This window comes from Eretmochelys imbricata, chromosome 10 (genome assembly GCF_965152235.1).
Source record: "Eretmochelys imbricata isolate rEreImb1 chromosome 10, rEreImb1.hap1, whole genome shotgun sequence".
NCBI lineage: Eukaryota > Metazoa > Chordata > Testudines > Cheloniidae > Eretmochelys > Eretmochelys imbricata.
The window spans coordinates 46272640-46300335 of NC_135581.1; the positions used below are offsets into that span (position 1 = coordinate 46272640).

At 51.4% G+C, this 27696-nt stretch overlaps 1 protein-coding gene across 1 annotated transcript in view; it reads right to left on the reverse strand.

The window, feature by feature from the left end:
• SLC28A1 (solute carrier family 28 member 1) overlaps positions 1 to 27696 on the reverse strand; it is a 36816-nt gene that overhangs the window by 7950 nt on the left and 1170 nt on the right. Inside the window, exons 3-14 of the mRNA XM_077828156.1 lie at positions 25132 to 25223; positions 24366 to 24555; positions 15614 to 15755; positions 14260 to 14373; positions 13162 to 13239; positions 12676 to 12756; positions 12027 to 12107; positions 11470 to 11595; positions 9613 to 9743; positions 7522 to 7690; positions 4642 to 4839; positions 3931 to 4012 (exon numbers count right to left, since the gene is read on the reverse strand). Of these exons, the coding sequence (XP_077684282.1) occupies positions 3931 to 4012; positions 4642 to 4839; positions 7522 to 7690; positions 9613 to 9743; positions 11470 to 11595; positions 12027 to 12107; positions 12676 to 12756; positions 13162 to 13239; positions 14260 to 14373; positions 15614 to 15755; positions 24366 to 24555; positions 25132 to 25223 (1484 nt within the window). The remainder of the gene's footprint in view (positions 1 to 3930; positions 4013 to 4641; positions 4840 to 7521; positions 7691 to 9612; positions 9744 to 11469; positions 11596 to 12026; positions 12108 to 12675; positions 12757 to 13161; positions 13240 to 14259; positions 14374 to 15613; positions 15756 to 24365; positions 24556 to 25131; positions 25224 to 27696) is intronic.

Consider the following 27696-nt stretch of genomic DNA (forward strand, 5'->3'; position numbering starts at 1 on the left):
TGTTTGGAAAGCTGCAAGCCAGGACTTTCTTTCCTGACTGACAGATTACCATTGGGAATGTTGAAATGTGAATAACGATCCTACCCCTTGCTCCCCAGCTCATGAAGTCATACACTGGCCACCTGACAGCACCAAGGAATCATTCAACAACTGGCTCAGCAGGTGCAGAATGACAGTCGAATGTGCTCTTGGTCATTTGAAGGGTCGCTGGCGTTGTTTACTCACAAGATTGGACCTTAGTGAGAAAAATACCCCAATTGTTATAGCTGCCTGCTGTGTCCTGCATACTGTCTGTGAAGCAAAGGGGGGAAAGTTTTGGCTGGGGGTGGAGGTGGAGCAGCTCTCTGCTGAATTTGAACAGCCAGATACAAAGGCTATTACAAGAGCTTAGCGCAGAGCTATACAGCTCAGGGAGGCTTTGAAAAGCCATTTTAACAGTGAGCCAGAGTAGTGCTGTGGGGTTGTAATGTGCTCTACCTGGCCCTGCTCTTTTGTGGCCTGGTAAGAATCATGTGGTGATTGCTGTACATATAGGAATATAACACTGTCAGCACACCTATTAATTTTGTTTCTGAGTGAGTTGTAAGACACTACACAGTAACAAGTAATTGGGTGCTTTCAGAACCGCTGAGCAGTCAGCAGTATATGTTGTGAACTAACAGAGATGAATTATGTTCCAAGTAATAGAATTTTACCCTGTAACAAAATCAGTGCAAAAAGAAAACCACATTGTGGTGGGGCGACCATCCCACCCCCTGAGAAAAGGGCTGGAACAGGCCTTCTGAGGCTGTGCAGACCAGCAGTCAATCAATAAAGGCCTGTGGAAGGCCAATCAGGGGAAGGAAGAGGCAGCCAATCAGGGCCAGGTGAGGCCCTATATAAAGACTGCCTAGCAGAAAAGAAGGCAGGCCCTCCCTGATTAGCGAGGGAGAAGGACAGGCTCCTGAAGCAAGGACCTTGGACAGAGCAGTGCTGGGCAGGCTTGGGGGAGCAGGAGAGAGCTCCAGCCCCATTACCTGCCAAGTTGCAGACCCTGATACAAAGGGCAAAGAAGGTGCACAGGGCCAAAGGGGAAGTGGCCCAAGGAAGAATAGGCAGACAAGAGGGGAATGAAGGAGGGCAGAAAGAGGCTGGGACCCAGAGTAGCAGGTGGGCCTGGGTTCCCCTCCCCCCTTCCACCCTTAGACTGCACCTGGCCACGGAAGATGATGGCCAATACAGACTGCAACTTGCCCCTGAACTAAGGGTTGTGGGGTTGGGTTGTGGTTGGCCACTGAGGCAGGTACAAGTCCCAAAGACTGCTGTTAACCCCCACACCGAAGGGGGTGAGTCTGGAATAGTGGGCACTGCCGAAGGGCAGTGTCCTGAAGTGGATACCTCTGAGCAGGGAGCAACGCGGGTCCCAGGGCAGCCGAACAGACAATGGGCAAGACACCACGCGCTAAGGAAGCCCCACAGCAGACATAGCTAATTCCCGGAACATCCAGCTGGAGGCACCAGCGGTGGTGAGTCTTGATCCCGTCACACACATTCAATTTTAAAACAAATCTCAATGAAAGCTTAATAAATAAATTAAGAGACCAGAACTTATGAAGGGAAAAGAACATTCATGTCCATTTCAGCTACACATACGCCTACCGTGGCTTTCATAGGTCAGCATATTAGAAGCTGTGATTGTCTTTAATGTCCCCGGGTTGGAATGGTAGGGATAGTGCAGTGACCTTTTGTGCTACGTGGAATGTTGAGAGGGGTATAGGGAGGTTTCAGTATAGAGTTCTCAATGAGCTGCAGAAGGAGGCAACTATGGGATGGTTGAAACTGCAGGTCCACCAAAGTCTGCAGCATCTGTGTTTTTTGCCTGAGAAGCCACACTATATCTTGGTGTATCTCCCTCTCCTTTTCTGGCTGGGACACCTGGGCTTTTCTCCTCTCTACTTTCTCCTTCTCCAGGCTGTCCACAATGTTCATCCTCCAGGCCCTGTGCTCATGGTCTGATGCAGCACTGGCTTACAGGATCTTCTGGAATGTATCATCCCGAGTCATCTTCTTTCTCCTCCTTATCTGGGCTCAGTTGTTTTGCGGGAGTGGAGGGCGTGACCCTGAAGGCCGCAAGAGCAGCAGCTGCAGATATAACACACACAGGTACCATTGTCAGCATATTCACTACAAAAAGCAAAACTTAAGATGCAGACCTCACTCTCCTTGGTCCCTAAAAGTTGTGAGCACTACATTCTTACTTCAGCTTGGGATGGCTTGCGCATGGCACCTGTCACAGCACCAGCCACAGTGAGTATGGCGTGCTGGGAGTTGGGACACGGGGAGGGAATTGCTTGGATGCATGATTCTAGTAGTGCAGGGCAATTGCACTGAATACTGGCACCGTTTTCCACAGGCGGGGGTGATTTTAGTCGATATCTCACTCCTGAGGATAACAAAAGCATAAAGCTCACAGCTGCTCTGGCATCCTGAAGCCACCCAGGTTTGTATGCTGCTAGCCTGCATACTGCAATGGTGCTTGCAGAAGTTATTGCTGAGTGGCATGGGAAAGTGTCCTACCACGGAGGAAGAAATAAGGCAGCCCTCCCTAGAAACCTTCGGCAGAGGATTGCAGAGGACCTCCATGGAAATGTCATCGAGATCCCAGAAGGATTCAAGGGACATCCCTGTGTACATAAATAAACAGCTCCACATGGCCCCCCCGCCTAACTCTAGAGAGGACTGAAAAGCAGTTAGCTACTCTACCTCTCTGCTGTACCATGGCCTCTTCTAGTACTAGCAAATTAATGAAAAGACAAAAGATGGTGTCCTGCTATTCTGGGAGGCATCCCTGTAATTGAAAATTTATCTACATGGGGTTCTTACCTGTGGTTCCTTCTCCTGCATTGGACTTGCCCATGCTCGACTGGTGGGACTGGCTGGACTGTAGTGGAGTCAAATCAAGTCCTGGCTTGCTGTGCAGTTGGATCTCCCAGCCGCCTGTCCCCCGTACTCCTCCTCCTCCTCTTCTTCATCCACCACCTCCTGTCCTCACTGTCCACAGCAGGGGCCTGTAACTCAGGCTCCTCAGCGGTATCCACGGTGCTGTTGTGGTGGTGGGGTGTCCGCCAAGGATGCTCGTAGGTGTCGATCATTTCTGTAGCTATGCCTGCACAGCCTCTTCTCCCCACAGACCCGGAGACCCAGTATCTCCTGTCTCCTCCAAGCCGGAGCGTGTCTGGAGTGCGTAGCAGGCACTAGCATTATCCTTTGTGTTCTGGTTTGCACTGTTTAATGTTTTCTTTTCCTTTCTTTAATAATAGAATGACCCTGGTTAACAAGTGGGATATTTGTGCTTTGTTTTAACTGTGGTATCATCGAAGTATGTAAAAGAGCCCCCGGGATCAGGTTGTAGGAGTCAGAGCCCTGGACTGGCCGTGAGAACAATGGGAAAGGGCTGGCCTCCCATTTCTTGCTTCTCTCAATTAGATGGTTTTAGTAATTTTAGGATACAATTACTTGGTGCTCAACAATCTAAACCTTGCCCTTTCCACCCTCACCCCCACTGGGCTGGGGTGCAGAGTTCCCCCAGCAGGACGGAAAGGCACTGTCCAGTATAATCACAAAGGGGAGGAATGGGGCCTGGGCACAGGGCATCAGGAGACTTTGGTAAATTCCAGCTCTGCAGCTGGGTGACCTTAGGCCAGCCACTGCCCCTCTTGGCATCTCTTTCTCCTCCCACCAGTCTGTCTTGTCCATGAAGATTGTGAGCTCTTTGAGGTAGGAACTCACTGTATCTCTGCCGCACCAGAAAGACAGGGCCCCCCCAGTCTCAGTCGGGGTCTGTGCAGCACAATGGGGCCCTGATCTCGGTCAGGGGATCTTCCCCCAGCAATACCACTGCAGGCTTCACCCCTGCTCTCAATTCCCCGTCCCATCGTGCTCCAAACTCACTCAGTCCTCCCAGCATGATCCCAATGGAGCTGAGATTGGCGAATCCACAGAGGGCAAAGGTCGTGATGGTTTCAGCTCGCATCTAAACAGCACAACAGCAGGTCAGAGGCACAGTGGAGATGTGTCCCCAGGGGAGCCACCCCCAGTGATCCCCCCCACACTGATCCTGCTGGCCTCAGCCTGTGTGCGCCAGTCAACAGCCCCTCACAGGTCAATAGCACAGAAAAGCCAAGGCCCCGGAGCTGACCCTGGGCAATCCCATGGTGCTGAATGGCCCTTCCCTCTCCTTGGAGCACAGAGGAACAGCACAGTGCATGGCAGCACCCACCCTGGGCCAGGGGCTTGCTCTCCCTGGCATTTCAGGCCCTGACCTGTCTGCCAAGGCAAGTGCAGCTCAGCGAGTGTGGGGGCAGCCTTTGCGCTGTCTGTGTGGCCCCTGGACCTGCCAAGACGGAGTGTGGGGATTCGTGTTGGGAGCAATCAGAGACACCTGTCCCTGCTTGCTGGCAGCTGGCACTCCCAGGGAGCCTGCAGCCCTCGCCGGGCAGCCATGGCTCTCTTTCTGCCTCAAGCCTGATGCAGGGCCAGGCTAGCCCTGTCTGGGCAAGGAAGTCTGAGATGCTTGGCAGATTGTTATTTCCCTCTGCCCAGACACAGAGTCCCCCCGAGTTGCTCAGCCCATTCCCCATCGTGGCAGCTCATGGCTCTCACCGAAATCCACTGCTTGCGACCCCCACTCCACTCCTCCAGCCCCGACAGCCGGTTCTTCTTGTACGTTGCCAGCTGCTCATATGCCACAAACTCGTTCAGGAAGATTTTGATACCTAGCAGCTCAGCCACCAGAGGTGAGTCTGCCCAGTCTGCCCCCATGAGGAAGGCCACAGGCATCAGGATGTAGGAGCAGATTATCTGGAACATAGCCCCCCAGAGATGGTTAACAATGATGTGTGTTTGACCCACAACCCGCCCCCAGCTGCTCCATTGCATACCACCCTCCTGCCCAGCACCAGCCTGCGCTGGGCTCCTGGTGGTGCTGTGCTGTAGCAGACCCCTAATGGGGGCAGGAGAAAGCATCACCCCTCTTTGGCTCTATCTTAGGCAACTCATAGCTTAGGGGGTAACAGCCTCCCTGTGCTCACATGGCAGGACTAGGCTTGCCAGGTGTCCGTCCAGTTTACAACCGGAACACCTGGTTGAATAGGGACTTTGGTGGCTCCGGTCAGCACTGCTGACCAAGCCATTAAAAGTACAGTTGGTGGCATAGGCAGGCTCTGTACCTGGCTCCTGGGAAGCAGCCACATGTCTCTCCGGCTCCTAGGCGGAGGCACAACCGGGAGGGCTCCGCACACTGCCCCTGCCCCGAGCGCCACCAGGAACTGCAGCCAATGGGGTGGGATCTGAGTTACTACAGAGAATTCTTTCCTGGGTTTCTGGCTGATGAGTCTTGCTCACATGCTCAGGTTTAGCTGATTGCCATATTTGGGGTCAGGAAGGAATTTTCTTCCAGGGCAGATTGGCAGAGGCCCTGGGGGGTTTTCGCCTTCCTCTGCAGTGTGGGGCACAGTTCACTTGCTGGAGGATTCTCTGCACTTTGAAGTCTTTAAATCACAATTTGATTTAACTTCAATAGCTCAGACATAAGTTAGGGGTTTGTTACAGGAGTGGGTGGGTGAGATTCCGTGGCCTATGATTCTATGATTCAATGGGAGCTGTGGGGGCAGCATTTGTGGGCACACAGAGCCTCCTGGCTGTGCCTCCACCTAGGAGCCAAAGAGGCAAAGATACATGTGGCCACTTCTCAGGAGCCGCCTGAGGTAAGCGCCGCCTGGAGCCAACACCCCTCCTGTGACCCAACCCCCTACCCCAGCCCTGAGCCCCTCCTGCACTCTGTATCCCAACCCCCTGCCCCAGCCCAGAGCCCCCTTCCAAACCCTGAACCCTTAATTTCAGGGCCCCCCCCTGGAGCCCATACCCCCAGCCCCAAGCCTGTGCCCCCTCCCACACCCCAACCTCCTGCATCAGCCCAGAGCCCCCTCACACACTCCAAACCCCTCAGCCCCACCCCCACCCCCCAGCCTGGAGTCCCCTCCTGCACCCCAAACCCCGCATCCCCAGCCCCACCCCAGAGCCTGCACCCCCCAGCCGGAGCCTTCATCCCCTTCCACAACCCATACCCCTCCCCCAGCCCGACGAAAGTAAGCGAAAGCGGGGCCTTGGAGAAGGGGGGAGCAAGGGTGGGGCCTCTGGGAAGGGGCATGGCAGAGGCGGGGCAAGGGTGTTTGGTTTTCTGCAATTAGAAAGTTGGCAACCCTGGGCAGGACTGGGGAAGGCTCTGCACCCTGCTCTGCCTCTTTGGCCAGAGCCCCGCAATAGCTGACCTGGGGCAATTTGCCCCCAGTGGGAGAACACAGCTGTCACAAATCGGGCACCTTTTCTGCTGGGCCTGGAGCTGTTCTGAGCCCTGTTTTGAAATGGGCAGGGTGGACAAGGTGGTAGGCGCTCTCAGGCTGCCTGGCACTAGCAGGACTCAGACCCTCCCTGGAGAGTGGGGAGGCAGGGCCATCCCATGTCCAGCAGCTGCATGTGGCATAAGACAAGCTCCAGCTCACTGGATGGGAGCTGTCTGGCTATGTGGAGGTCACAGTGCAGTGAGATCTGGCACTGCCGGGAGGCTGGGTTGGGGCATGTGTCTGGGGGGAGTGGGCCATTCTTGGGGGGTATGTAGGTTTTCAAAGGACAGAACCTCTGATCTGGGCTCGGGCAGATGGACTGGGTGGGAGAAGGAAGATACTGGACACAGTACAAAGTCCCCCCCCGGCAGACATTCTCAGCCAGGAGCTCAGGATTGAGGCAGCAGGAGGGGCTTGGGAGACAGGCCCAGATGTGGGTCTGGGGGAGCCAGGCTGGAGAGGAGGTGGAAATGCGAATCCTTAGTACAGAGGTGGAGGGGAGCCAGGGCAGGCTGAGTGGCCCTATCCCCGAACCAGCACCCCCAGCCCAGAGCCCTACCCACTCCCAAACCCCTGCCTCAGCCTGGAGCCCCCTTCCACACTCCAAACCCCCCATTCTGGAGCCGCCTCCTGCACCACAAACCCCTCATGTCCAGCCCCACTCCAGAGACCACACCCATGCCCCAGTCTGGAGCCTCTTCCTGCACCCTGAAGCCCTCATTTCTGGCCCCACCCTGGAGCCCAAACCCCTCCTGCACCCCAACTCTTTGCCCCAGCCCAGTAAAAATGAGTGAGTGAGGGTGGGGGAGAGCAAGTGATGGGGGGGGGGTGGAATGAGCGGGGGTGGAGCCTCAGAGAAGGGGCAGGGCAAGGGTGTTCGGTTTTGTGCAATTAGAAAGTTGGCAACCTTAGGAGGGAGGAGGGGCAGCTTCTTGCTCTGCTTTGAGCTGGGGGGGGCGGCATGCAGAGTGCGGGCGGGGTGCTTTCAGGAGAAGGTGAAGGCCATGGGAGAAAGGGGCATGGTGGCTGTGGTGCAGGGGAAGCACTGCAGTGGGCAAGGGAGAGGGCGGAATGAGGATCGCAGAATGGGGCGAGTCCCTGCGAGTGTGGGGCTGCCTCCAGGTGCTTGGCGTGGCAGTACCTGGAACGAGAGCTCCTTGATGTTCACCAGCTCCCCGAACCAGGACAGGGCAGCATTGATGAACTTCAGCACAGCCAGGAAGGCGATCAGGTTGGCTGCAATGTTAGCGACCAGCCCCACGGAGGCGGCGGCACCATTGCTGGCAGCTTCCAGGATATTCTGCTCAGCCCTGGTGGTACAAGGAGAGCGATCAGTGTGAGGGACCCCTGTGGTGCCAATTGGCAGAGAGCTCACTGTGCTTTAAAAGCAGCTCATGTCAGACCTGATAAACTCACTATACCTAATAATTCACTAAAAGAAAAGGAGGACTTGTGGCATCTTAGAGACTAATTTATTTGAGCATAAGCTTTCGTGAGCTACAGCTCACTTCATCGGATACATTCAGTGGATTTCCACTGAATGCATCCGATGAAGTGAGCTGTAGCTCACGAAAGCTTATGCTCAGATTTGTTAGTCTCTAAGGTGCCACAAGTCCTCCTTTTCTTTTTGCGAATACAGACTAACACGACTGCTACTCCGAAACCTAATAATACACTGTTATCATGGGACTGATCCATAAAGAGCAGCATGTGAGGTCACTTCTCGGCACTCTGGATCACTATGAGATGCATGGACAGGTAATAGAGAAGGACTAATGTAACTATACTGAAAATTACATCCCTATAGTCTTGCAGTGAAAGAGAGTCACGAAGGACTCATATTTCTTGAGATGGCCTCTCCCTGGCTAGCTGATTACATCAGCTTGTTTATGTCTCAGCTATGCACTGCTGAAACAACCCAGGCAAGTCAATGGAAAACCATCAAACTATAAACCTCGCAACCACAAGGCAGTGACCAGGAACAACAGGGCAGCGAGGGGCTGGGCCTGTCTGGGAACAGAGACAAAGGACTGAGTCAGTGTATTACAGGGTGGGGAAAGACTGCATCCATTCACTGAGGCAGTACCTTGATGAGCGGGATGCTTCCTGTACTGAGCCCTGCCTCCTTGGCGCCAGCAAGTGCTGCAGAAGACCGAACTTTGGGGTGAGAACCTAGGGATGGGAACTCATTGCAAGTGTAGGCCCAAGGTCGCAATTATGATTTTGTTGTTTGTAACCACTAGTTTCCATCACTCACACCTGTTTCTGTTTGAATCTCTATTCTCTCTTAGATCCATTTCCTTTTTTTTACTATAATTGTCCTCAAGTGCTGTGTGTGGTATAGGACTGGTAGGCTCACTAGGGGACACTGCTCCTTTGGGACCAGAGGGTCTGGGATTTCTGTGGGTATCCAGCGATCAGGGGCTGGACACCACAGGGGGACACTTTAAAAGGACTTGGGGGCTGGGGTGCATCGATTGTCAACCTGCAGGGTGAAGGCAGGGCTGTTGTAGCCCAGAGGAGAGTGTTTGAGTCGGAACCCAGTGTTCACGGCACAGTGCAGGATGAAGGGGCAGATGAGGTGGTTATCTGGTGTGTTGGGAGGGAGCATTGTTTGGGAGACATGCTGCAGGGCTTGAGGCAGGGCTAAGCACAGCATGGGAGTGGCATGTCTGCAAGGTGCGGGGAGCCAGGCTGGCCGGGTTGGTCAAGGACAGTTGTGCCAGGGTAGGGCAGGTTCGGGGCAAGGCAAAGTAGGGCATGGCTGGGTTCAGGATATGGCAAGCAGCGCAGAGTGGGGCAGGCAATATGGGGCAGGGTAGGCAGCACAGGGAAGGGTTGGGCAGAGCAGGACAAGGCAGTGCAGTGAAGGGCAGGTCCAGGCTGAGCAGGGAATAGAGGGGTGGGTCAGGGCTGGAGGGGCAGGGAGCGCAGGGAAGGGTGGGGTGGGTCAGGGCAGAGAAAGGCAGGGTGTGGCAGAGCCAGGCTAGGTGGGGCAGGGCCAGGCAGAGCAGGGAAGGGTGGTGTGGGGCGGGGCAGGACAGGGAAGGGCTGGGGGCAAGGTCAGGCTGGGGGGGGGGGCAGGGTCAGGCAGTGCATTGTGGGGCTGTGACACTTCTCAGGGCACCCAGAACTGTGAGTCACCTTGTTGCCACCTGCCCCTAGAGCAAGGGAGTCTCGCCTGAGCCAGCTAGGTGTTAGCACCCCCTGCCCCGAGCACCGCATCACTCACCCTCTACTGAGCTTCACGCCTTCCTTGCTCTTGAATTTGGACTCTTCCACTTCCGGATAGACCAGCTTGGCCATGGCAAGAGCACAGGGCGCAGCCATCACAGAGGCAGCGATTAGCGAGGAGGGGTCAATCTGCAGCACACACGGCGGGGACATTCCCAGTGGTCAGCCCTGGTGAAGCGTGTGCAGGAGTGCCTGCCAGCAGGATGCATGTGCCCCCAGCTCAGAGGGCGTGGAGCACACTAATACTGCAGGGACCCTCATGTGAGCGGCAGGCGAGCAGTGACAGGAGAACCATGGACACCTCTGGTTCTCACCATGGCTAGGAAGGGAGCTGTCGGCTAGGTGATTCCACCACACACTGTGTGCCCAATTGCTCAGCCCATTCCTAGGGCATGACTGCACATGTCCCACCCCCAGCCTCAGATCAGCTGCTCCCAGGACAAGAATGGCAGCAGCTGGTGCTTACAGGCTTCAAGTTGGGCATCCAAGAGACCCCATTCTGGATCTCCAGTCAGCTTCAAGCGGGGACCTGGCTAGCGTGGCTCTTGGTTAGAGCCGGGCTTGGGTGAGCCCCCTAGATCTGAGCTCTGACCCTAGCTGTGCGTCTCCAGGGCCCATCTACACTACAGGAATCCAGGTGACACAGTCTCCTAGCCCTGGCACATGCAGTTCCCAAACACAGAGATCAGATATTCTGCCCACACAGGTCAGAGCAAGGGGAGCTCTGTACCATACCTGCCAGCACAGACACAGACTGTGGCACTCAATAGTTTAGTCTTTTGGGGTATGTCTACACTGTAATGAGAGACCCGGGGCTGGCTTTGGGCTTCCAGGGCTTCAGCTAATGGACTATGTAATTGCAGTGTACACATCAGGCTCTGCCACCCTCAGGGCCCTAGAACCCAGGCTTCAGCCTGAGTCCAGATGCCTACACCGCCATTAACCAGCCCCGCAAGCCTGAGTCAGCTGGCACGGGCTTGCCGCGGGGGTCTAATTGCAGGGTAAATGTACCCTTGAAGGCTGTAATACTTTGGTCTAATTCCGGTTGCTGAGTTTCACAAGGAAGTGGCCTGTGATAGCGGACAGCCTAGATGGGCTGGCCTCAGACTCTATGCCACCTTGGCTTTGCTCAGTGCAGCCTCCGTCCCATCCTCAGGGCTGAGCCCACACTGAGAGAAGCCAAAGAAATCCATGGACTGCCCCCATGGGATGGGCTTGCTGGCTGTCATGGCAGGGCAGGCAGGGCTGTGGATGGGTGCCGTTCGGGTGCCGTTTAGGTTCATCCTGGGGAACTTTACATCTGGATGAGGGCAGGTCTGTCTCCTACCTGCCCCCCAGCCCCTTTGCCTCCCCGTGGCAATTCTTTTGCCAGTCCTCCTACGTGCTAAGACCCCAGCACAGACCCTATGGCATACATGCTGCGAGAAGCCTAGGCCCAGATATTGCATTGCCACCTTTCTAATTGCTGGTAACCTTACTCCGAAGGCCCCACCCCTGTCCCACCTCTTCCCCCAGGGCCTCGCTCCTTCTCTGCTTCTTCCCCAGACCCCGCCGACTTCTCCACCTCTTGCCTCCAAGGCCCCGCCCCCATTGCTCGCTGGATCGTCTCAAGGAGCCTGCCTGCAGGTAGGAGGTGGCTGCAGCTGAGCAGGGGCTGGTGCAGGATGATCCGGCGCCTCTCTCCACCCCATGGTAACCGGACTTTTGGTTCAGGTGCCATTTACCAGGCACCTGGCCACTCTAAATGGTGACCGGACACAGAAGCCAAAAACTGGCCTGTCCGGGTGGCAGCCCTGCCCAGATATCGCTGCCTACACTGAGGCAGGGGAGTCTGGGTGCTGACTGCTGCACTCACCCCAAAGGACATGTAGGCTCCCATCACGCTGCCGGCAATGGTGGCGAAGCCCCCGGTCATCACTGCATGAACTTCTGAGAGCGTCATGTCTGCCAGGTAGGGGAGGACCAGCAGTGGGGCCTCTGTCTGCACCACAGGAAAAGGCAATGAAGCTCCAGCTGATTTGCAGAACAAGAGGTGCTTCCCTGGCCAGCTGTGCCCTGGGCAGAGGGGGTTCACCCCACAGTGTTACCCCAGGGGCTCATGTTTCCCCAGGGATCTGGGGGATGTCTGAGCGCATCCTCTGGAGCCGTGAGCAGGCTAGAGTGGTCCATAGCACACACTGCAGCAGGGCCTCCCAGGAGCCTGCCCTCTGACAGGGGAAATGGGACATGGGGCCTGGCTTCCATCATGGGGCTGAGACATGCATCTCCAAAGGGACTGGGAGGGACCTGGAGGCCACAGGCAGGGAGGGAGGGGGCACTCTGCCCCTTGCGGGGGGGTGTGAGGTGTTTGGTGGTCATGTCCTGGTGCTGCCCTGCCTGAGGGATGCTGAGTTGCTTCCCAGCAGCTTTTACCTGTCCTACAAAGATGTTTCCTGCCACGCTGAGGGTCTCAGTGGGTGTAGTACCCATGGTGATTTGCAGCAGCCAGGAGATCTGCAGGGAAGCAGGCAGGGCTCAGCCTCAGGACAAATCCAGGACATTTCACAAAGGCTTTGCCCCTCGTGGCCAGACCCTGCCCGGCTGTGGGCCCAGATCCAAGACGTGTGGCTGAGGCAGAGATACAGGAATGAGTGCTCTGGTACCAGGGCTTTGCACAGCCCCACAGGAGCTCCCGAGAGCTCGGGGGCAGCCTCTCTGGGGCTGAGTCCTATGTTAATACAAAGCTTCCAGCCACATGTTCCCCTTTCATAAGGAGTCCTGCTGCCCCAGCCTGCCAGTGCCAGGAGCTCCTGGGACATGGGTGGGTGACGCACGGCGAGCTGGGGCTTCTAGCAAGCTGGCTAAACTGGGTACCCTCTCAGACGTAGCCCTGGCAGGGGCTCCACCCACCAAAGTCTAGGTTATTTCAAGGGGGAACAGGGGGACAGGCTGGTTAGTGACATGAACACTGGGGCACCAAGACCTGTACAGCCTCATGCAACAGATGGGAGGAGCAGGCCCTACCATCAATCCCCCCTTTTACCAGAGCTGCAATCCCCTGAGACCCAGGGCTTGGTCTTACCTTCAAGATGAGCCACTGCATGAGGCCAACGTAGTAGAGAATGGACATCACACAGCTGAAGAACACGACAATTGGTAAAGCCTGTGGGCAGAACACCAGCACACAGGGTCAGCACAGGGGCCCAGCAGGGCTTGCTGGGAGCCCGTGGCAGAGCATAGGCTGAAGCCCCACATCTCGCCCCAGTGCCTGCAGCTGGGCATGGCGTGGCGCAGAATCGCAGAGCACAGAATAGTCCACAGGATGGCCCATGAGCCCGGAGGTCCAGCAGTGCTAGGGCTGCATGCCAGGTAGAAGGGGGATCTCACAGCACCAGCTCTCACTGCAGGCACAGAATGGCAGAATGAGAGCCAGGGCTGCTCTGCACCTAATGCTCCCCTCCCCTGGGCGGTGCCAATGGCCTCTCCCCGTAGGCCTGGCAGGGTGATCCAGGCCAGAGGAAATCTAGTTCCTAACACCCACTGTCCTCCCCACGACCCACGTGCTGACCTGAAAGGCAAAGGCCTCCTTGATCAGTGTGTCCCCAAAGACGAAGCTGGAGCCAGCAGTGGTGTAACTCAGGAAGGTCTGTGTGGGGAGATGGTACATGTTGGGGAGCAATGCCCAGGAGAATATGCCACAAGGCCTCCTCAGCCGTGACCGTCACAGGGAAACCCCGCAAGCCCCCTCCCCCACACAGTGCTCTAGCCCTGCCTGGGGATCCCAGCAACAATCCATCCTGCCCCAGTGTGCACTGCATGGCATGGGGAAGCCTCTAGAGCCTCTGCCCTGGACAGAGTGGAGGAGGGGGAACTGGAGGAGAGCCAGGAGTGTAAGGGAGGTGTCAGTGGCCCGACAAATGATCTGGAGGCAAGGGCTCCAGGAGCCACCAGGGACTTCATGGCCGTGTCGGAGTTGGGGTCTCTGTGGCAAGGAATCAGGCCCAGATAAAGGGAACAGGGTGGGAGGCTGCCTCCTGGGTGCCAGGACAATGAGGGCCACGGGAGTTGGGGAGCCCCCACTTACTGACAAGCTTATGGGAACAACATGAGAGAAGGGCCAGCGCCCGTGGGACCCCAGGACAGAGGGAGCCGCTTTCTGCTAACACTGAACAAGGAACTTTACTAGTCCTAGCCCTAGAACTGTTCAGCCTCCCTCTGCTTCTCTGCACCACTCCTGCCCAGAGCCAGGCCCACTCCTTGCCCGGCTTCCTGCTACAGTTAAAGGAACAACTAGTCACGCCAGGTCCATGTGACGGCCTCGCCAGCTCCCTTCAGGCTATTGGCCAACACCAGCTTAAGCTTCCATCTCCTGAGCAATAAAGAATAGTTAGAACCTAGCCCCATGCCTACTCACCTGGCCCCACCTCCACCCCACCCCCATCCTCCACTCCAGCCCCAGCCTTATCTTGATCTTCCACCCCTCCCCCTCCCTCCCCACCTCCATATGCAACCTCACCCCAGCCTCACCCCCATCCCCACCCACCCCATTCCCACCTCCACATGCATCTCCATCGACTCCAAACACGCCCATCCTACCTCACCTCCATGCCCTCTCCCCGCTCCACCTCAAACCTCCCCCACCATCTGGCAGCAGACCACTCAGTACCTGGATCTGATTGCCAAGCCACTGGAATGCTTCAAATCCAGGATCCGTTCTGATTATAAAGATGCCAAGAACAAACTCCAAGCCAAGGCCCCAGAAGACAGCTCTCCAGGGCACCTGGGACCAAGACCAAAGCAGTGCCCTATGTTTTAAGTCCCATCGTCTTTCCACTCTAGCCTCTGTTAGTCATATCAGACTCCAAGCCCCACTGTCATTTCAAGGGAGGAGTCAGCAGGCACTTAGCTGCCATGGTGATGGGTGCCATAGAAACCCCTAGACAGACAGTAGGTAGGACCAGGTGAGGGATGTGAGCATTGACCCCACCATGCTGGGCTGAGGGAGCCTCTTGCAAGATGCACTTTCCCCTCTTCTCTGAAGGGGTCCCTCCAGTCCAGAGTGAGCTCCCACCTCTGTTTGGCTGACCAGGCCCTGCCCAGTGAGAGGCAAAGCTTTCTGAATATCCCATGGGCTCTAGTGCACTCTGAAAAAGCGGGCTAAGGAGGTGGAATGGGAGGAAACCAAGGGGCAGACAGGGAGAGAGCAGAGGAAGGGACCAGGGAGACAGGCAACGAGATGATGCAAATCAGGGAATGGGTGCCAGGGGAACAATTCCTCCATGTAAGGACACATCACCCTTTGCACACATGCCAGGCTCACTCTCAGAGGAGCTTTCCTGTCAATGGCCCTGCACCACTGTGACCCAGATCAGAGCCTGACCCTACTGAACAAGAGATAGGTTGGGGGGGCGGCAGAATTACAAAGGTATTTAGGCACCTAATGTTGCAGCTAGGAAAGTTGCAGTAGGATTTTCAAGATTACCTAAACAGGTGAGGTTAAAGTCAATAGGAGTTGGGCGCTGAACTCACTTAGGTGCTTTGTAAACCCCACTAGGTGCCTATCTGCATCTAAGGGTGCCTGACCCCCTTGTAACTCTGGTCTGAGGTCAGTATTTCTGTCCCCACTGCGGGTGGAGGGCAATGGGGAATTTATTGCCCAAGCTCAGAGGCGTGTCACCCGGAGAGCCAGAATCTGGGCTCAGGAGTGGGTGGCCTATGCTCTGTTCTCTGGCCATGCTGCCGCTCTGATCTCTACCAGTGAGCTCCGCTGGCTGGGCGCCCTCCCCCTTTTCCGCTGGTGCCCCAGAGGCTTCTTCTATGGGGCACCAGGAGATAACAAATGCAAACAGTACAAGAGGGTGCATGCTCCCAGAGACAACCTCTGCCTTCAGCCCCTAGGACAAGCCAGAGCTGAGCTGGTCAGGGAGACCTTCCCATGGAGAAGCAGCATCTGCAGCATTGGCCCAAGCCAGTCCTTCCTGCATGGAAGTGCAGAACCCAAAGGAAACACATCCACTTACTGCAGCATGGTGTTTGGAGCAGGCAAAGAGGAACAGAACAAATGCGCAGAGGCCAGCAAATGAAATCAGTTGCTCTGGCCTTTTGGAGGTGTCCAGAACCAGCCATGTGACCAGACCAACCAGAACGGCCAGCCAGAACACCCTGCAGGGGAAGAACCAGACAGCAAGTTGGCCAAGTGATGTGGCTGCAGGAACTCCCGGGAGCATGAGGATCACTTCTCCCCCTCCAGTGAGATGACAAGGGCTCAGTGCCAGCAATATGCCACTGACACTCTACTTGTCCCTCACCACACATGATCACATCCTGTCCCCAACCTGGCCCAATGGCAGCAGCTGGTTGAAGTTAGCCCCAAGGAGGAGGGAGGTCATGCTGAATGGCTGAGGAATATTCCTACAGGAGCCTGCCATCTCCTCTGGTTGGAGAAAAAGACCCCCAGTTGGTCAGGGCAGTCTGCAGTGCAGAAGGCTCCGGGGTGCCTTGCTATCACTAAGCTCTCAAAGCAGCATCCGTGGGTGACACTTTCTACCATTCATGGCTGGTAAGGAGACTCCTTCCCAACCTGGCAGGTGATGACTTGGCCTCAGCAATATAAGATCCTGCTCCGGTCAGCATTGAGCCATGCCAGAATGCTGTCCTGGCACTTTCTTAAGATTCCGAACAGCATTGTGATACTTCTGCTGGACCTGGTCCTTTCCCTCCATGGCTGCAGAGCATCCTCCAAGCTGTCAGGTGCAGGTGCCAGGCCCACGTGGAGACTGCTCGGTGGCAGGTCAGCACAGAGGGAGCCAGGATGCTGCAGCCAGGACCTGGCAGTTCACTGTGGTGCTGACCAATATCGGGAGCTGGGTAGTGGGGACACCTGGACAGCAGAACCCCTCACAGGGATCAGGAACCCCGCAAAGGTAGGGGGGATGCGGGATGGGATGGGCTCTGTGAGGAGTCACCCTGCTCCCTTGGGCTTCTCCCAGCACCCTGCACTGTCCTTATCCCCTGCTCTGCCCAGCTCCCCCACTACCATCCATCTTCTGCTCCCTACCGGGGCCTCCCACTGACTTGTGTTCCAGCACTTGTATTTTTAGGACTTCAACACTGGTTCAGGTACCTATCAGCTGATTAGCGTGACACAGACTTTAGGCAAAATCACGGCGAGGTTGACATGGGATGCACCCAGTAAAAAAGTTAAGGGTGGCAGCATAATTAATTCATAGATTCACAGATTCCAAGGGCAGAAGGGACCAGAGCTCATCGAGTCTGACCTCCGGTACAGCACAGTTCCAGAGAACTTCCCCAAAATAATCCCTAGAGCAGATCTCTTAGAAAAACATCCCGTCTTGAATTAAAACATGTTAATAATGGGGAATCCACCACGACCCTTGGTAAGTTGTTCCAAAGATTAATTACTGTCATTGTTAAAAATTTACAGCTTATTTTCAGTCTGAATTTGTCTAGCTTCAACTTCCAGCCATTGGATGGTGTTAGACCTTTCTGTGCTAGATTGATGAGCCCATTATTAAACATTTGTTCCCGTGTAGGTACTTATAGATTGTGATCAAGTCATCCCTTAACCTTCTCTTTGATAAGCTAAATAGACTGAGCTCCTTGAGTCTCTCAATATAGGGCGGGTTTTCTAATCTTTTAACAAGTGTCATGAATCTTCTCTGAATTCTCTCCAATTTATCAAAATCGTTCTTGAATTGTGGACACCAGAACCGGTATTGTAGCAGTAGTCACACCAGTGACAAAGACAAAGATAAAATAGTCTCTTTTTTCCTACTCAAGGTTCCTCTGTTTATGCATCCCGGGATGACATTAGCCCTTTTGGCCACAGTGTCGCTCTGGGAGCTCATATTCAGCGGATTATCCACCACACCTCCCAGATCTTTTTCAGAGTCCCTGTTTCCCAGGATAGAGTCTTCCATGCTGTAAGTGTGGCCTACATTCTTTATTCTTAGAAGTATTCATTTACATTTGGCCACATTAAAACACACATTGTTTGCTTGTGTCCAGTTTACCAAGCAATCCAGATCAATCTTGTATTAGTGACCTGTCCTCTTTGCTATTTACCACTCCCCCAATTTTTGTATCATCTGCCAACTTTATCAGCGATAATTTTATGTTCACTTCCATGTCATTCTCTATTTACATTTACACTGAGACCTAACAGTTAGCCAGCTTTTAATCCATTTAATGAGTGCCATATTAATTTTGTCTTTCTAGGTTTTTTAATCAAAGTGTCATGTGGTACCAAGTCAAATGCCTTAAAAAAGTCTAATTATATTGCACCAACACTATTACCAAACTTGTAATCTCAGCAAAAAAAAAAAAAAAAAAAAAAAAAGATATCAAGTTAGTTTGACAGGATCTATTTTCCATAAGCCCATGTCAACTGGCATTAATTACATCACCCTCCTTTAATTCTTCATTCATCAAGTCTCGTTTCAGCTACTCCATTGTCTTGCCCAGGATCAATGTCAAGGCTGACAGGCCTATCATTATGGGAATCATCCTGTTTAACCTTTTAAAATATGGGCACAGAATGAGCATTCTTCTTGCACTTCCCCGGTATTCCAAGACTTATTGAAAATCAACATTAGTTGTTCAACGAGTGCCTCAGCCAGCTCTTTTCAAACTACAGATACAAGTTATCTGGACCTGCTAATTTAAAAATGTCTAACTTTAGTGGTGCTGTTTGACATCCTCCTCAAATAAGAGTGGATTGGAAAGGGTGTTATCATCATCATAATCATCAATGTTAGACCTACCACATCTGTTTTTTCCCAAATACAGAACAGAAATATCTCTTGAACACTTCGGCCTTTTCTGCATTATTATCAATATTGCTGCATTTCCACGTGGTAATGGACCAATACCATTGTCGGGATTCTTTTTGTTCCTGATATACTTTAAAAACTCCTCATTATCCTTAATTCTGCTGACCATAGATTTTACCTTGTGTCCCTTTGATTCTACTGGAATGGAAAGAGTGTTCTCACCACCACATGATGAGACTATATCATGTTTTCCCCCAGATACAAAACAGAAATATTTATTGAACACCTCAGCCTTTTCTGCATTATTATTGATAATTCTACCATTTCCATCTAGTAATGGACCAATATCATTGTCAGGATTCTTTTTGTTCCGAGTATTGTTTTAAAACAACCACTTTCTTATTGTCCTTAACTCTTCTGGCCATAGATTTTTCCTTTTGTCTCTTGGCTTCCCTTATCAATTTTCTACATTTCCTAGCTTCTGATTTATATTTATTACCATCAACTTCCCCTTTCTTCCATTTATTTATCTATCTATATTATTTTTTTAGCTGCCTTCATTACCCTTCTAAACTATGTCAGTTTTTTAACCAGTATGGCCTTCTTCAGTGATGGGATTGTGGATTTTTGGGCCTCTAGTAAGGTGGTTTTAAACAATTTCCAATAAGCATTCACCTTTTTCTGGTTACATTTAAATTTCTCCCAACTGGTTTGGCTCATAATTGTTTCATCAGTGTTGTGAAATTGGCCCTTTTAAAGCACCAGGCATATATATATTACTTGTTTGGACTTTATTCTGCTTGCACAATATAAATGTGATCAAGTCATGATCACTCGTCTAAAGTACCGTTAATTTTCAGTTCTGTGATCAGTTCCTCTTTACCTGTCAAGACAAGGTCAAATAAAGAATTCCCCCATGTTGGCTGCAACACTTTTTGAGTTAGGAAACTGGCATGTATAATGTTTAGAAATTCCAAAGGTGTTTTAGTACTGAGAGCATGAGACCTCCAGCATATTTCACTCAAACTGAAGTCTGCATGATCACTTGGCTTTTCTTCCTACATATTGAAGATAGGTGGGTAAAGAGATGGTCATTCTGTTCCCTAGTCATTTAGTGGTCTGTAGCAGACACCAACTAATATGCCATCTTGTGCTTTATCTATTAGGACATTGATCCATACATATTCAAAATAATTTCCTTCTGAGTTATCAGTGACTTGGAAATAGGTAATCTCATTTTTGACATAGAGGGCCACTCACCCTCCCCTTTTGCCTATTTTGCTTTTCACATTCCAATCATGGGAATTATCCCAGTAGGTTTGAGCAATACCAACAAAATCAAATTTATGTTCATAAATGAGCAATTCCAATTCTTCTTGTTAGTTACCCAGATTCCTAGCACTGGTATTTAGGTAATCTAAGAATGTCTTCTCTTCATATTCTTTGATCCTTGACTAATTTTGTTCTCAACATCTTGATTCTGTGCTAAATAAGTTCTCATATCTTCCCTCTATTTTAATACCAGTCAACATGTCTTTATGGATAATAGATCTGGTCAAACAAACTAGTCATCATTTTCTGATGAAATCACAAGTTTTGTGAACTACTTACATGCAGTGTTGCCAATTTAGTGATTGTTTGGAAATTTGAATTGAAATTGAAACATGAATACACACTTTAAAAGCATATACAGTGTAGGATAAAATACATGTATCTGAAAAAGTATCATAGATTTGAAAAGTATGAACAACGACTAGCTTCCTTGTACAGCTGTTTATGACAATGTCAGTGCATTCATTTTGGTGATGTTGGCCAACCTAATAATTTCAAATTATGATTTGTAAGCAAAGTCTAAATGAGCTCTCCCTGACAGCTAGTGATGACCTGGGGGCTGGGGGGAAAGGCTTCAGGACCAGATTGTATTTACATTCACACCTAATCTACCTAGGTATCCAGCAAACAGAGCTGAGTTGCCCAAGTGATAGATTTTGGCTGGGGTTGGGTTACAAATCACTTGAATGCGGGGGGTGGGGGCGGGGGGAGGCGTAATGAAATGTTGTTCTTATTGTACGAGTAAAGGGCAGTAGAACTGTACTTAGCCTGTGCTGATTGAGGGCATCGAGAGAGAGAGAGAGAGAGAGAGAGAGAGGGTGGGGACAGGTGTTTTGCTTGATGGTCTGCCTGAGTCACAAGTACTATTAGACCTGCCCCTCTCCACTGTTTAAAGACAGAGCTCCATAGTCTGTTTTGTTAAGTGATCACTACAGCTGAAATCACTGATGATCAGGTCTAAGTGCTTAGACCTGCTGTGGGACAGTGTTTCTGTGGAAGAGACGGCCCAGTCTGCACTAGCAGCGAGATTCCCCCACTGAGAGCTCAGCTAAAATCACTGAGAGCTGGTGGAACCTCAAGAGACCAACTCGCAGAGGTCACAGTGGCAGGTGGCAGCAGAAGGTGGCAGCGCAGGGCCATTGGCAACAGAGCGATGGAGTGAACGGCAGCACAACGAATAACAATGGCCAGAGCGAACAGCGAGCAGCTGGAGGAATGAGCAAGGTGCCTTCTTGCCCCCTACCTGGGAGATGAACTCATGTGAAAGCACCTCTGAACTCTGAGTCTCCACTGACCAAGGACAACACCGGTGAGTATTAATGAGGCTGTTGAGAATGTTGGAGACACAACACAGTTCATGTGAACAAACATGGCCGTGGCATCGTACTTTCTATTTAAGCAAGAGATACCACACACTACAAACTGGAGGCCAATGTTAAGTGCATTGTCACTTGTTCATCCTGAAGTTGAACACTGGTTCCGAACAAGACCAGCAAATGCTCACTACCTTTCTGCAAGAAACTCAACTGACTGGCTAGACGCATGTGATGCAACAGTGAAAGACTCAGCAGTTGAAAAAGTGAAGAACTCTCCCACCACATTAAAAAAATGTGCATACATCACTGATGAATGCACCAATGCAAATGGTCATCAAGTATTAGGTCATTGTGTACGTTATCTTGATGTCAGTGGTAGGCCAGTACATGCATTTCTAGATGTTCAAGTCACAGAAGACAGATTGGCTGCATCTGTGACAACCCACATCTTAGAAGAGTTAAATACTTGTCAATGGGATCCCAAACAGAGGGCTGCTTGTGCATTTGATGGAGCTGCAAACTTCTCTGGAAGACATGGTGGAGCACAAGCTTTGCTCAACGAAAAGTGTAGCCCTAGTCTCTCCTACACATACTGCAGAGGCCATCTACTCCAACTAGCGCTAGTATGAGCTGCAGACTCTTCAAAAGACATTAAAAAGCTATACATTTAATGTCTTCATTATATTCTTTTTTCAGCAAGAGTCCAAAAAGACTGAATATCTTGGAAAATATAGAAGATACACTGGGACTGAAGTTCAAATTAGTCCAACCTGGGAAAACCCTCTGGCTTTCTCATGAGCGATCCTTGACTGTTGTCTTAAAATTACTCCAGACATTATTACTGGCTTTGGAAAGTATCTACCAAGATAGGATGGATCTAAGTAGTGAGGCTGGTGGATTACTTTTGTTACTACGTTCAGAGAAGACTATTGCCATTCTCTCTCTTGTAAGTCTACCGTTGAAACCGCCTGGGTCATTAAACAATGCTGTCATAAATATAAAGGGAAGGGTAAACCCCTTTAAAATCCCTCCTGGCCAGAGGAAAAATCCTCTCACCTGTAAAGGGTTAAGAAGCTAAAGGTAATCTCGCTGGCACCTGACCAAAATGACCAATGAGGAGACAAGATACTTTCAAAAGCTGGGAGGAGGGAGAGAAACAAAGGGTCTGTGTCTGTTGGTATGCTGCTTTGCCGGGGATAGAACAGGAATGGAGTCTTAGAACTTTTAGTAAGTAATCTAGCTAGGTATGCGTTAGATTATGATTTCTTTAAATGACTGAGAAAAGAATTGTGCTGAATAGAATGACTATTTCTGTCCGTGTGTCTTTTTTGTAACTTAAGGTTTTGCCTAGAGGGATTCTCTATGTTTTGAATCTAATTACCCTGTAAGGTACCTACCATCCTGATTTTACAGGGGTGATTCCTTTACTCCTATTTACTTCTATTTCTATTAAAAGTCTTCTTGTAAGAAAACTGAATGCTTTTTCATTGTTCTCAGATCCAAGGGTTTGGGTCTGTGGTCAGCTATGCAAATTGGTGAGGATTTTTACCAAACCTTTCCCAAAAAGTGGGGTGCAAGGGTTGGGAGGATTTTGGGGGGAAAGACGTGTCCAAACTACGTTTCCCAGTAAACCCAGTTAGAGTTTGGTGGTGGCAGTGGTTATTCCAAGGAAAAAAGATAAAATTAATTTGTACCTTGGGGAAGTTTTAACCTAAGCTGGTAAAAATAAGCTTAGGAGGTTTTCATGCAGGTCCCCACATCTGTACCCTAGAGTTCAGAGTGGGGGAGGAACCTTGACAAATGCCATCCAGGCATCTGCTACAACAGTAGTAGATCTTTGTCCAGAAATAGAAGCTACATTTGGATCAATCAGAGAGTTATGCATTGAAAAAGTACTGGAAGAAGCAAAGACTTCAGTCCAGAAGTTGACTAATGAAGGCATTTATATTGAATCCTTAAGTGAAGGGGACAAGAAGTATTTGTTAAGACAATTGAAAAAGTACACAGACTTGAGTCTTAAAAACCTACAACAGCGACTTCTAGATTCTACTCAACCTCTATGTAGCTTTCACAGATCCCTGTCCTATAAAACACCGACAGTTGAGTGGAGTGAGGCACTACCAGCAATGGAGCTGCCATGTGCTCAGGACAGAATAGAGAATTTAAACACAGAGTGGAATATCATTCGACAAATGAATGAAGATTTGACTTCAACTTCTTTTTTACCATCACTAGTGGCTTGACCTGATCTTTGTGTTATGTTTCCTGGGCTAAAAGAAGTAGGAATCTCTTGCTACTCCCAGTCACAACAGCTACAGCTGAGCATTCTTTTTCATCATTGAATAGAATTTTGTGTTCTGAAAGAAGTCGCCTTCTGCCTGATCATGTGAATGAACTAATGAGCATATCAATTGAAGGAATGGAAGTACTGGACACACGAGAAGCCATCAAAGATGAATGCATTGCATTCAAGAAGTTCATTAACAGAGTTGTGCAAAATTATAACAAGAAACCAAGAAGGATGTAGATGTAGTGCTTCATAGAAGGCTTAAGTAGCCAACTTTAATTTGTGTGATGATTTTAAAATCAAATAAAATGGTCATGAAACATTTTTCAGTTTTTACTATGGTGCCATACAGCCTTCACCCTTCACGGTCTCACACCTCATCAGCCCTGACCCCGCCTCGCTGTAAATTTGAACCCCCCCTAATTTCAATTCCTGGAGAAAACACTGACTTGATCACAGTCATTAAGTGCCTACATGGGGACAAGTAGCCTGACCAAAGCCAGTGGGACCACTGGGGTGCGTCAGGGCCACTTGTGTGAGCGAGGGTTGCACAGTAAGGCAGGAAAGTCCAGGGATTACCCATACCGCCCCGAGCACATGGACCAAGGTGAGATGTTTTCTCTTTGAGCGAATACCCCATAGTGGAGATCAGCTTCCATCAAGGAAGAGATGGGAATCGTTTGAAGAGACAACCAAACTGCAGCCCTTCCGATCAGTATGGAGAGGCACAGTTCATGTTATCACAATCCTATTTAGCACACCTGCAGTGGCTGTCAGATCCCTCCCCAGAGAGGCCTCTAGGGCCACGTCTGTCTGGGAATGTGTGCCAGCATGTGTCTACCAGCTTCAGCACAGCCCCCAGCCCTGGAGTCCAGCGCAGGCCCAGTTAGTACATGCTCCGTGTGTGCACACCAGCCCAGCTCTCCCATGCTCATCGGGCGTGTGTGTGTGCACTGACGTGATGGAGACCCAATGCACCTGGTGAAACATGCAGCCCAGAGGAAAGTTGCTTTCCGGTGGATAATGTGTTTATTGCCAGACTCACCATTTTAGCCATGGCCAGGACTTCAGAAAGCATTTCCGACAGGGGCTCAGAAGCTTCGTCAGCTTGGCTCCACAGTGTTTCTGAATGAAGCCCCAGCCCACGAAGAAGATGACCAGACCAGTGATAACGACCAAGGCAATGGCTCGCTGGAAGTCCAGCCAACAGGCCGTGATGAAATAGGCCAAGTAAGCTGAGGAAAAGCAGGGCAGAGGCAGTGAGTGGCTTCAGGGGCCTGTGGGCAGACTCAGCTCTCACAAACCCTCCTTGGCCTCCAGCTATTCCTCCCCCATCCCTCACCACACAACCTCTACCACTGCAGAGCAATCCCACAGCAGTCAAGTGAGCTAGCTCATGGGCTTGTAGTGACCAGCCATTCCTGGGGGCTGGAGGGACTGACAGGAAGGCAGAAGTAGAGATCTCTGCATGTTCACCAGGCGGGGTAAGGGGGGGAACAGGGTCATGCTGTTCCAGGACTAGAGATGCCTGAACCCCCCGTGAAGAGAAGGTCTGACCAGGAGCAATGGGGTCAGAATGACACAGGCCCACTGTAGCTGAAAAGATATGAGATGAACTGGGCTCAGATGCAACCTTCGTGACAAGGGGTGGACCCCCCCTTGCTTGGGACATGGAAATCCAGACTAGCCCAAGGCCTGGAGAACATGCTGAGGGGGTGAGTCCACTTGGCTGAGGAGGGGCTCTTGGTTCTAGTGTCTCTGATTCCCAAGGAGGATCTCCCACATGTTGTGAGAGGGCCTGACAGTCTCACCTGCACACAAGAGGCCCAGGAAAACCTTCCGGAGCACCTTGCTGTGAGCCTTACACACCCTTCTGGCCCACGACACGGGCCGTGCTGCACGCCTGGGGAGATGCAAACAGAGACACCAACGCACATGCAGGGTGCTTGCCGAGCAAAACTACCCTGATTCAGGAGCCACTTGTGCCCAGCAGGAACTGCAGGATCCGGTGCAGCCTATTCACACCCATGTATCCTAACTGGTCTCCCAGCTGTGGACAGTCACCTCCAGCCTTCCTGGGATTTGGGGAAAGATGCCTCCCCACTACTGCCCTGCAGTCCAGGGAACAGTGCCCTCCAGAGGCACCGACTCCATGGGGGCTCTGGGGCTGGAGCACCCACAGACAAATAGTGGGTGTTCAGCACCCACCAGCCACCCGCTGATCAGCTGTTACTTCAGCAGGTCGTGCCGATCAGCTGTTCGGTGGCATGTGGGGGGGGGGGTAGAGAGGAGGCAGGAAGAGGCGGAGCGAGGGTGGGACCTTGGGGGAAGGGGCGGAGTGGGGGCGGGGCCTCAGGGTGGAGCACCCACCCAGAAAAATGAAAGTCGGCGCCTATAGTGCTCTTGACTGCAAGCTCAGCAGAGCTCTTCCACTGACTGCGGTTAATATAGCCCTTCACATCCCTCATGGTGAGCCAAGCCCTTGTACAGTGGGTGAGGGACAACTATCATCTGTCTGTGTTCCTCATAAGATAACTGGGCACCTGTACAAGGCCACTGCAGGCAGAGCTCCTTAAAAGAACAAAGTCCCAGCAGCTTTGCCATACAGCCTCTTGGAAGGAACATGCCAAATCATCTGCTTCTGTGACAGACATCAACCTGTTGCTGGTAGACCACATTTAGAGATCTATGAGTGCTGCTGTTCCCAGAAAAAAGAGAGATGGCTCTTTAGCTTCTGTAGTGTGGGCGAGCTGTGGAAATACTGCAGTTTGTCAAGGTCGAGGGGCCTGGAATAGGACAAGACACAAAGGGTTATTGTCTCCGATAGCTTGGTGCAGGAGAACAAAAACTCATTTTGGAATTTCAAGGACAGAAAATGTTACCTTTTAAAACTGAACTTCAATATATTGACAGTAGGCTGCTTCAGCCCACAGAAGCTCCCTAGACACAGCCCAGTTAATCGCAGTGCAAGGAGTGGTTGGGAATGAGTGACAGGGGTTGGATCACTTGATGATTACCTGTTCTGTTCGTTTCCGAGAGTGGCCAGTGCCAGGGCACCTGGCACTGGCCACTGTCAGAAGACAGGATACTGGGCTAGATGGATCTTTGGTCTGACCCAGTAGGGCCTTTCTTATAGAATCATAGAATATCAGGGTTGGAAGGGACCTCAGGACGTCATCTAGACCAGCCCCCTGCTCAAAGCAGGACCAATCCCCAATTTTTGCCCCATATCCCTAAATGGCCCCCTCAAGGATTGAACTCACAACCCTGGGTTTAGCAGGCTAAAGCTCAAACCACTGAGCTATTCCTCCCACTCCCACGTTCTTATGCTGAGAGAATGGTAAGTTAAAAATCACAACATTAAAAAATAAATTCAAAAAAATGGAATTTGGGAGGAGGTTGGTGGCCAGGCTGTTGGTGGGAAACCAGGTGTGTATGCCTCTGAAGTGTTCAAATGTATGGTGAGTGAACAGCACATCTATGAGTGGAGTGGGCTGGTGAGCTACCAAGGTAGCCCTGAAAAATACACCCTTCCCCGAAATGTGACTACAGACATGGAGTTCCAGCTACATGAAAAGTTTGCAGCTATCAGCCCCCAGGATTGGGTCAGAATTCATGAACGAATCAACAGGGTGCTGCATTAGCATCCACATGGCTTAGCATCTCTCCACGGCTTCTGATGCAGCCTGGTAGGATGGCGTGCAAACACCTGGAATGGAACTCCACAGCCATCCCCCTTCTCCCCCTGGCAAATTTCTGAACTGACTTCAAACGCCTCGTTGTATTTGGGATTAATGATTTCGTCACCCATGGAATGCATGGACTACATTTAACAGAAATGGACTACGTATGAAAACAGACATTTGAATCACTTCCCCCTCCCTCCAGCAAAACAATTCAGTCTTTTCAGGCAGCTCATTACACCATGGGGTTGGTACTGAGTGGTGTACATATGGGAAAGGTAATATACGGTTCTTATTTCAACAAAATAGAAAATACTAGCAAAAATGGGCACCTTCCCAGGAGAGATTTCTTTTGACTTGCCTGTTTTACTGCTGGCATTTCCTGGTCTCCATTTGGAATTCCATTGTTGGGGGCAGGAACAGTGAGCTACTAGCAGCTACATGCTGCTATCCAGGGCTTATAAACTTTTGGCATTGGTTCATGGAGTGGAAATCTCTCCCATTCCCATATTAATAAACAGAAAAATGAACCCAGAAACTTACCAGACTCTGGGGCAGCTATCCCTTGTCTGTTTCTGCTGCCAGCTCCGCGGTGGGTTGTTCCTCCAGAGGGCATCAAAAATCTCCTCTGAGTATGGCCCCAGTATGCGCTGCAGCTGTTCCTGTGGCAAAGTCTCCTCTAGGACCAGTTTC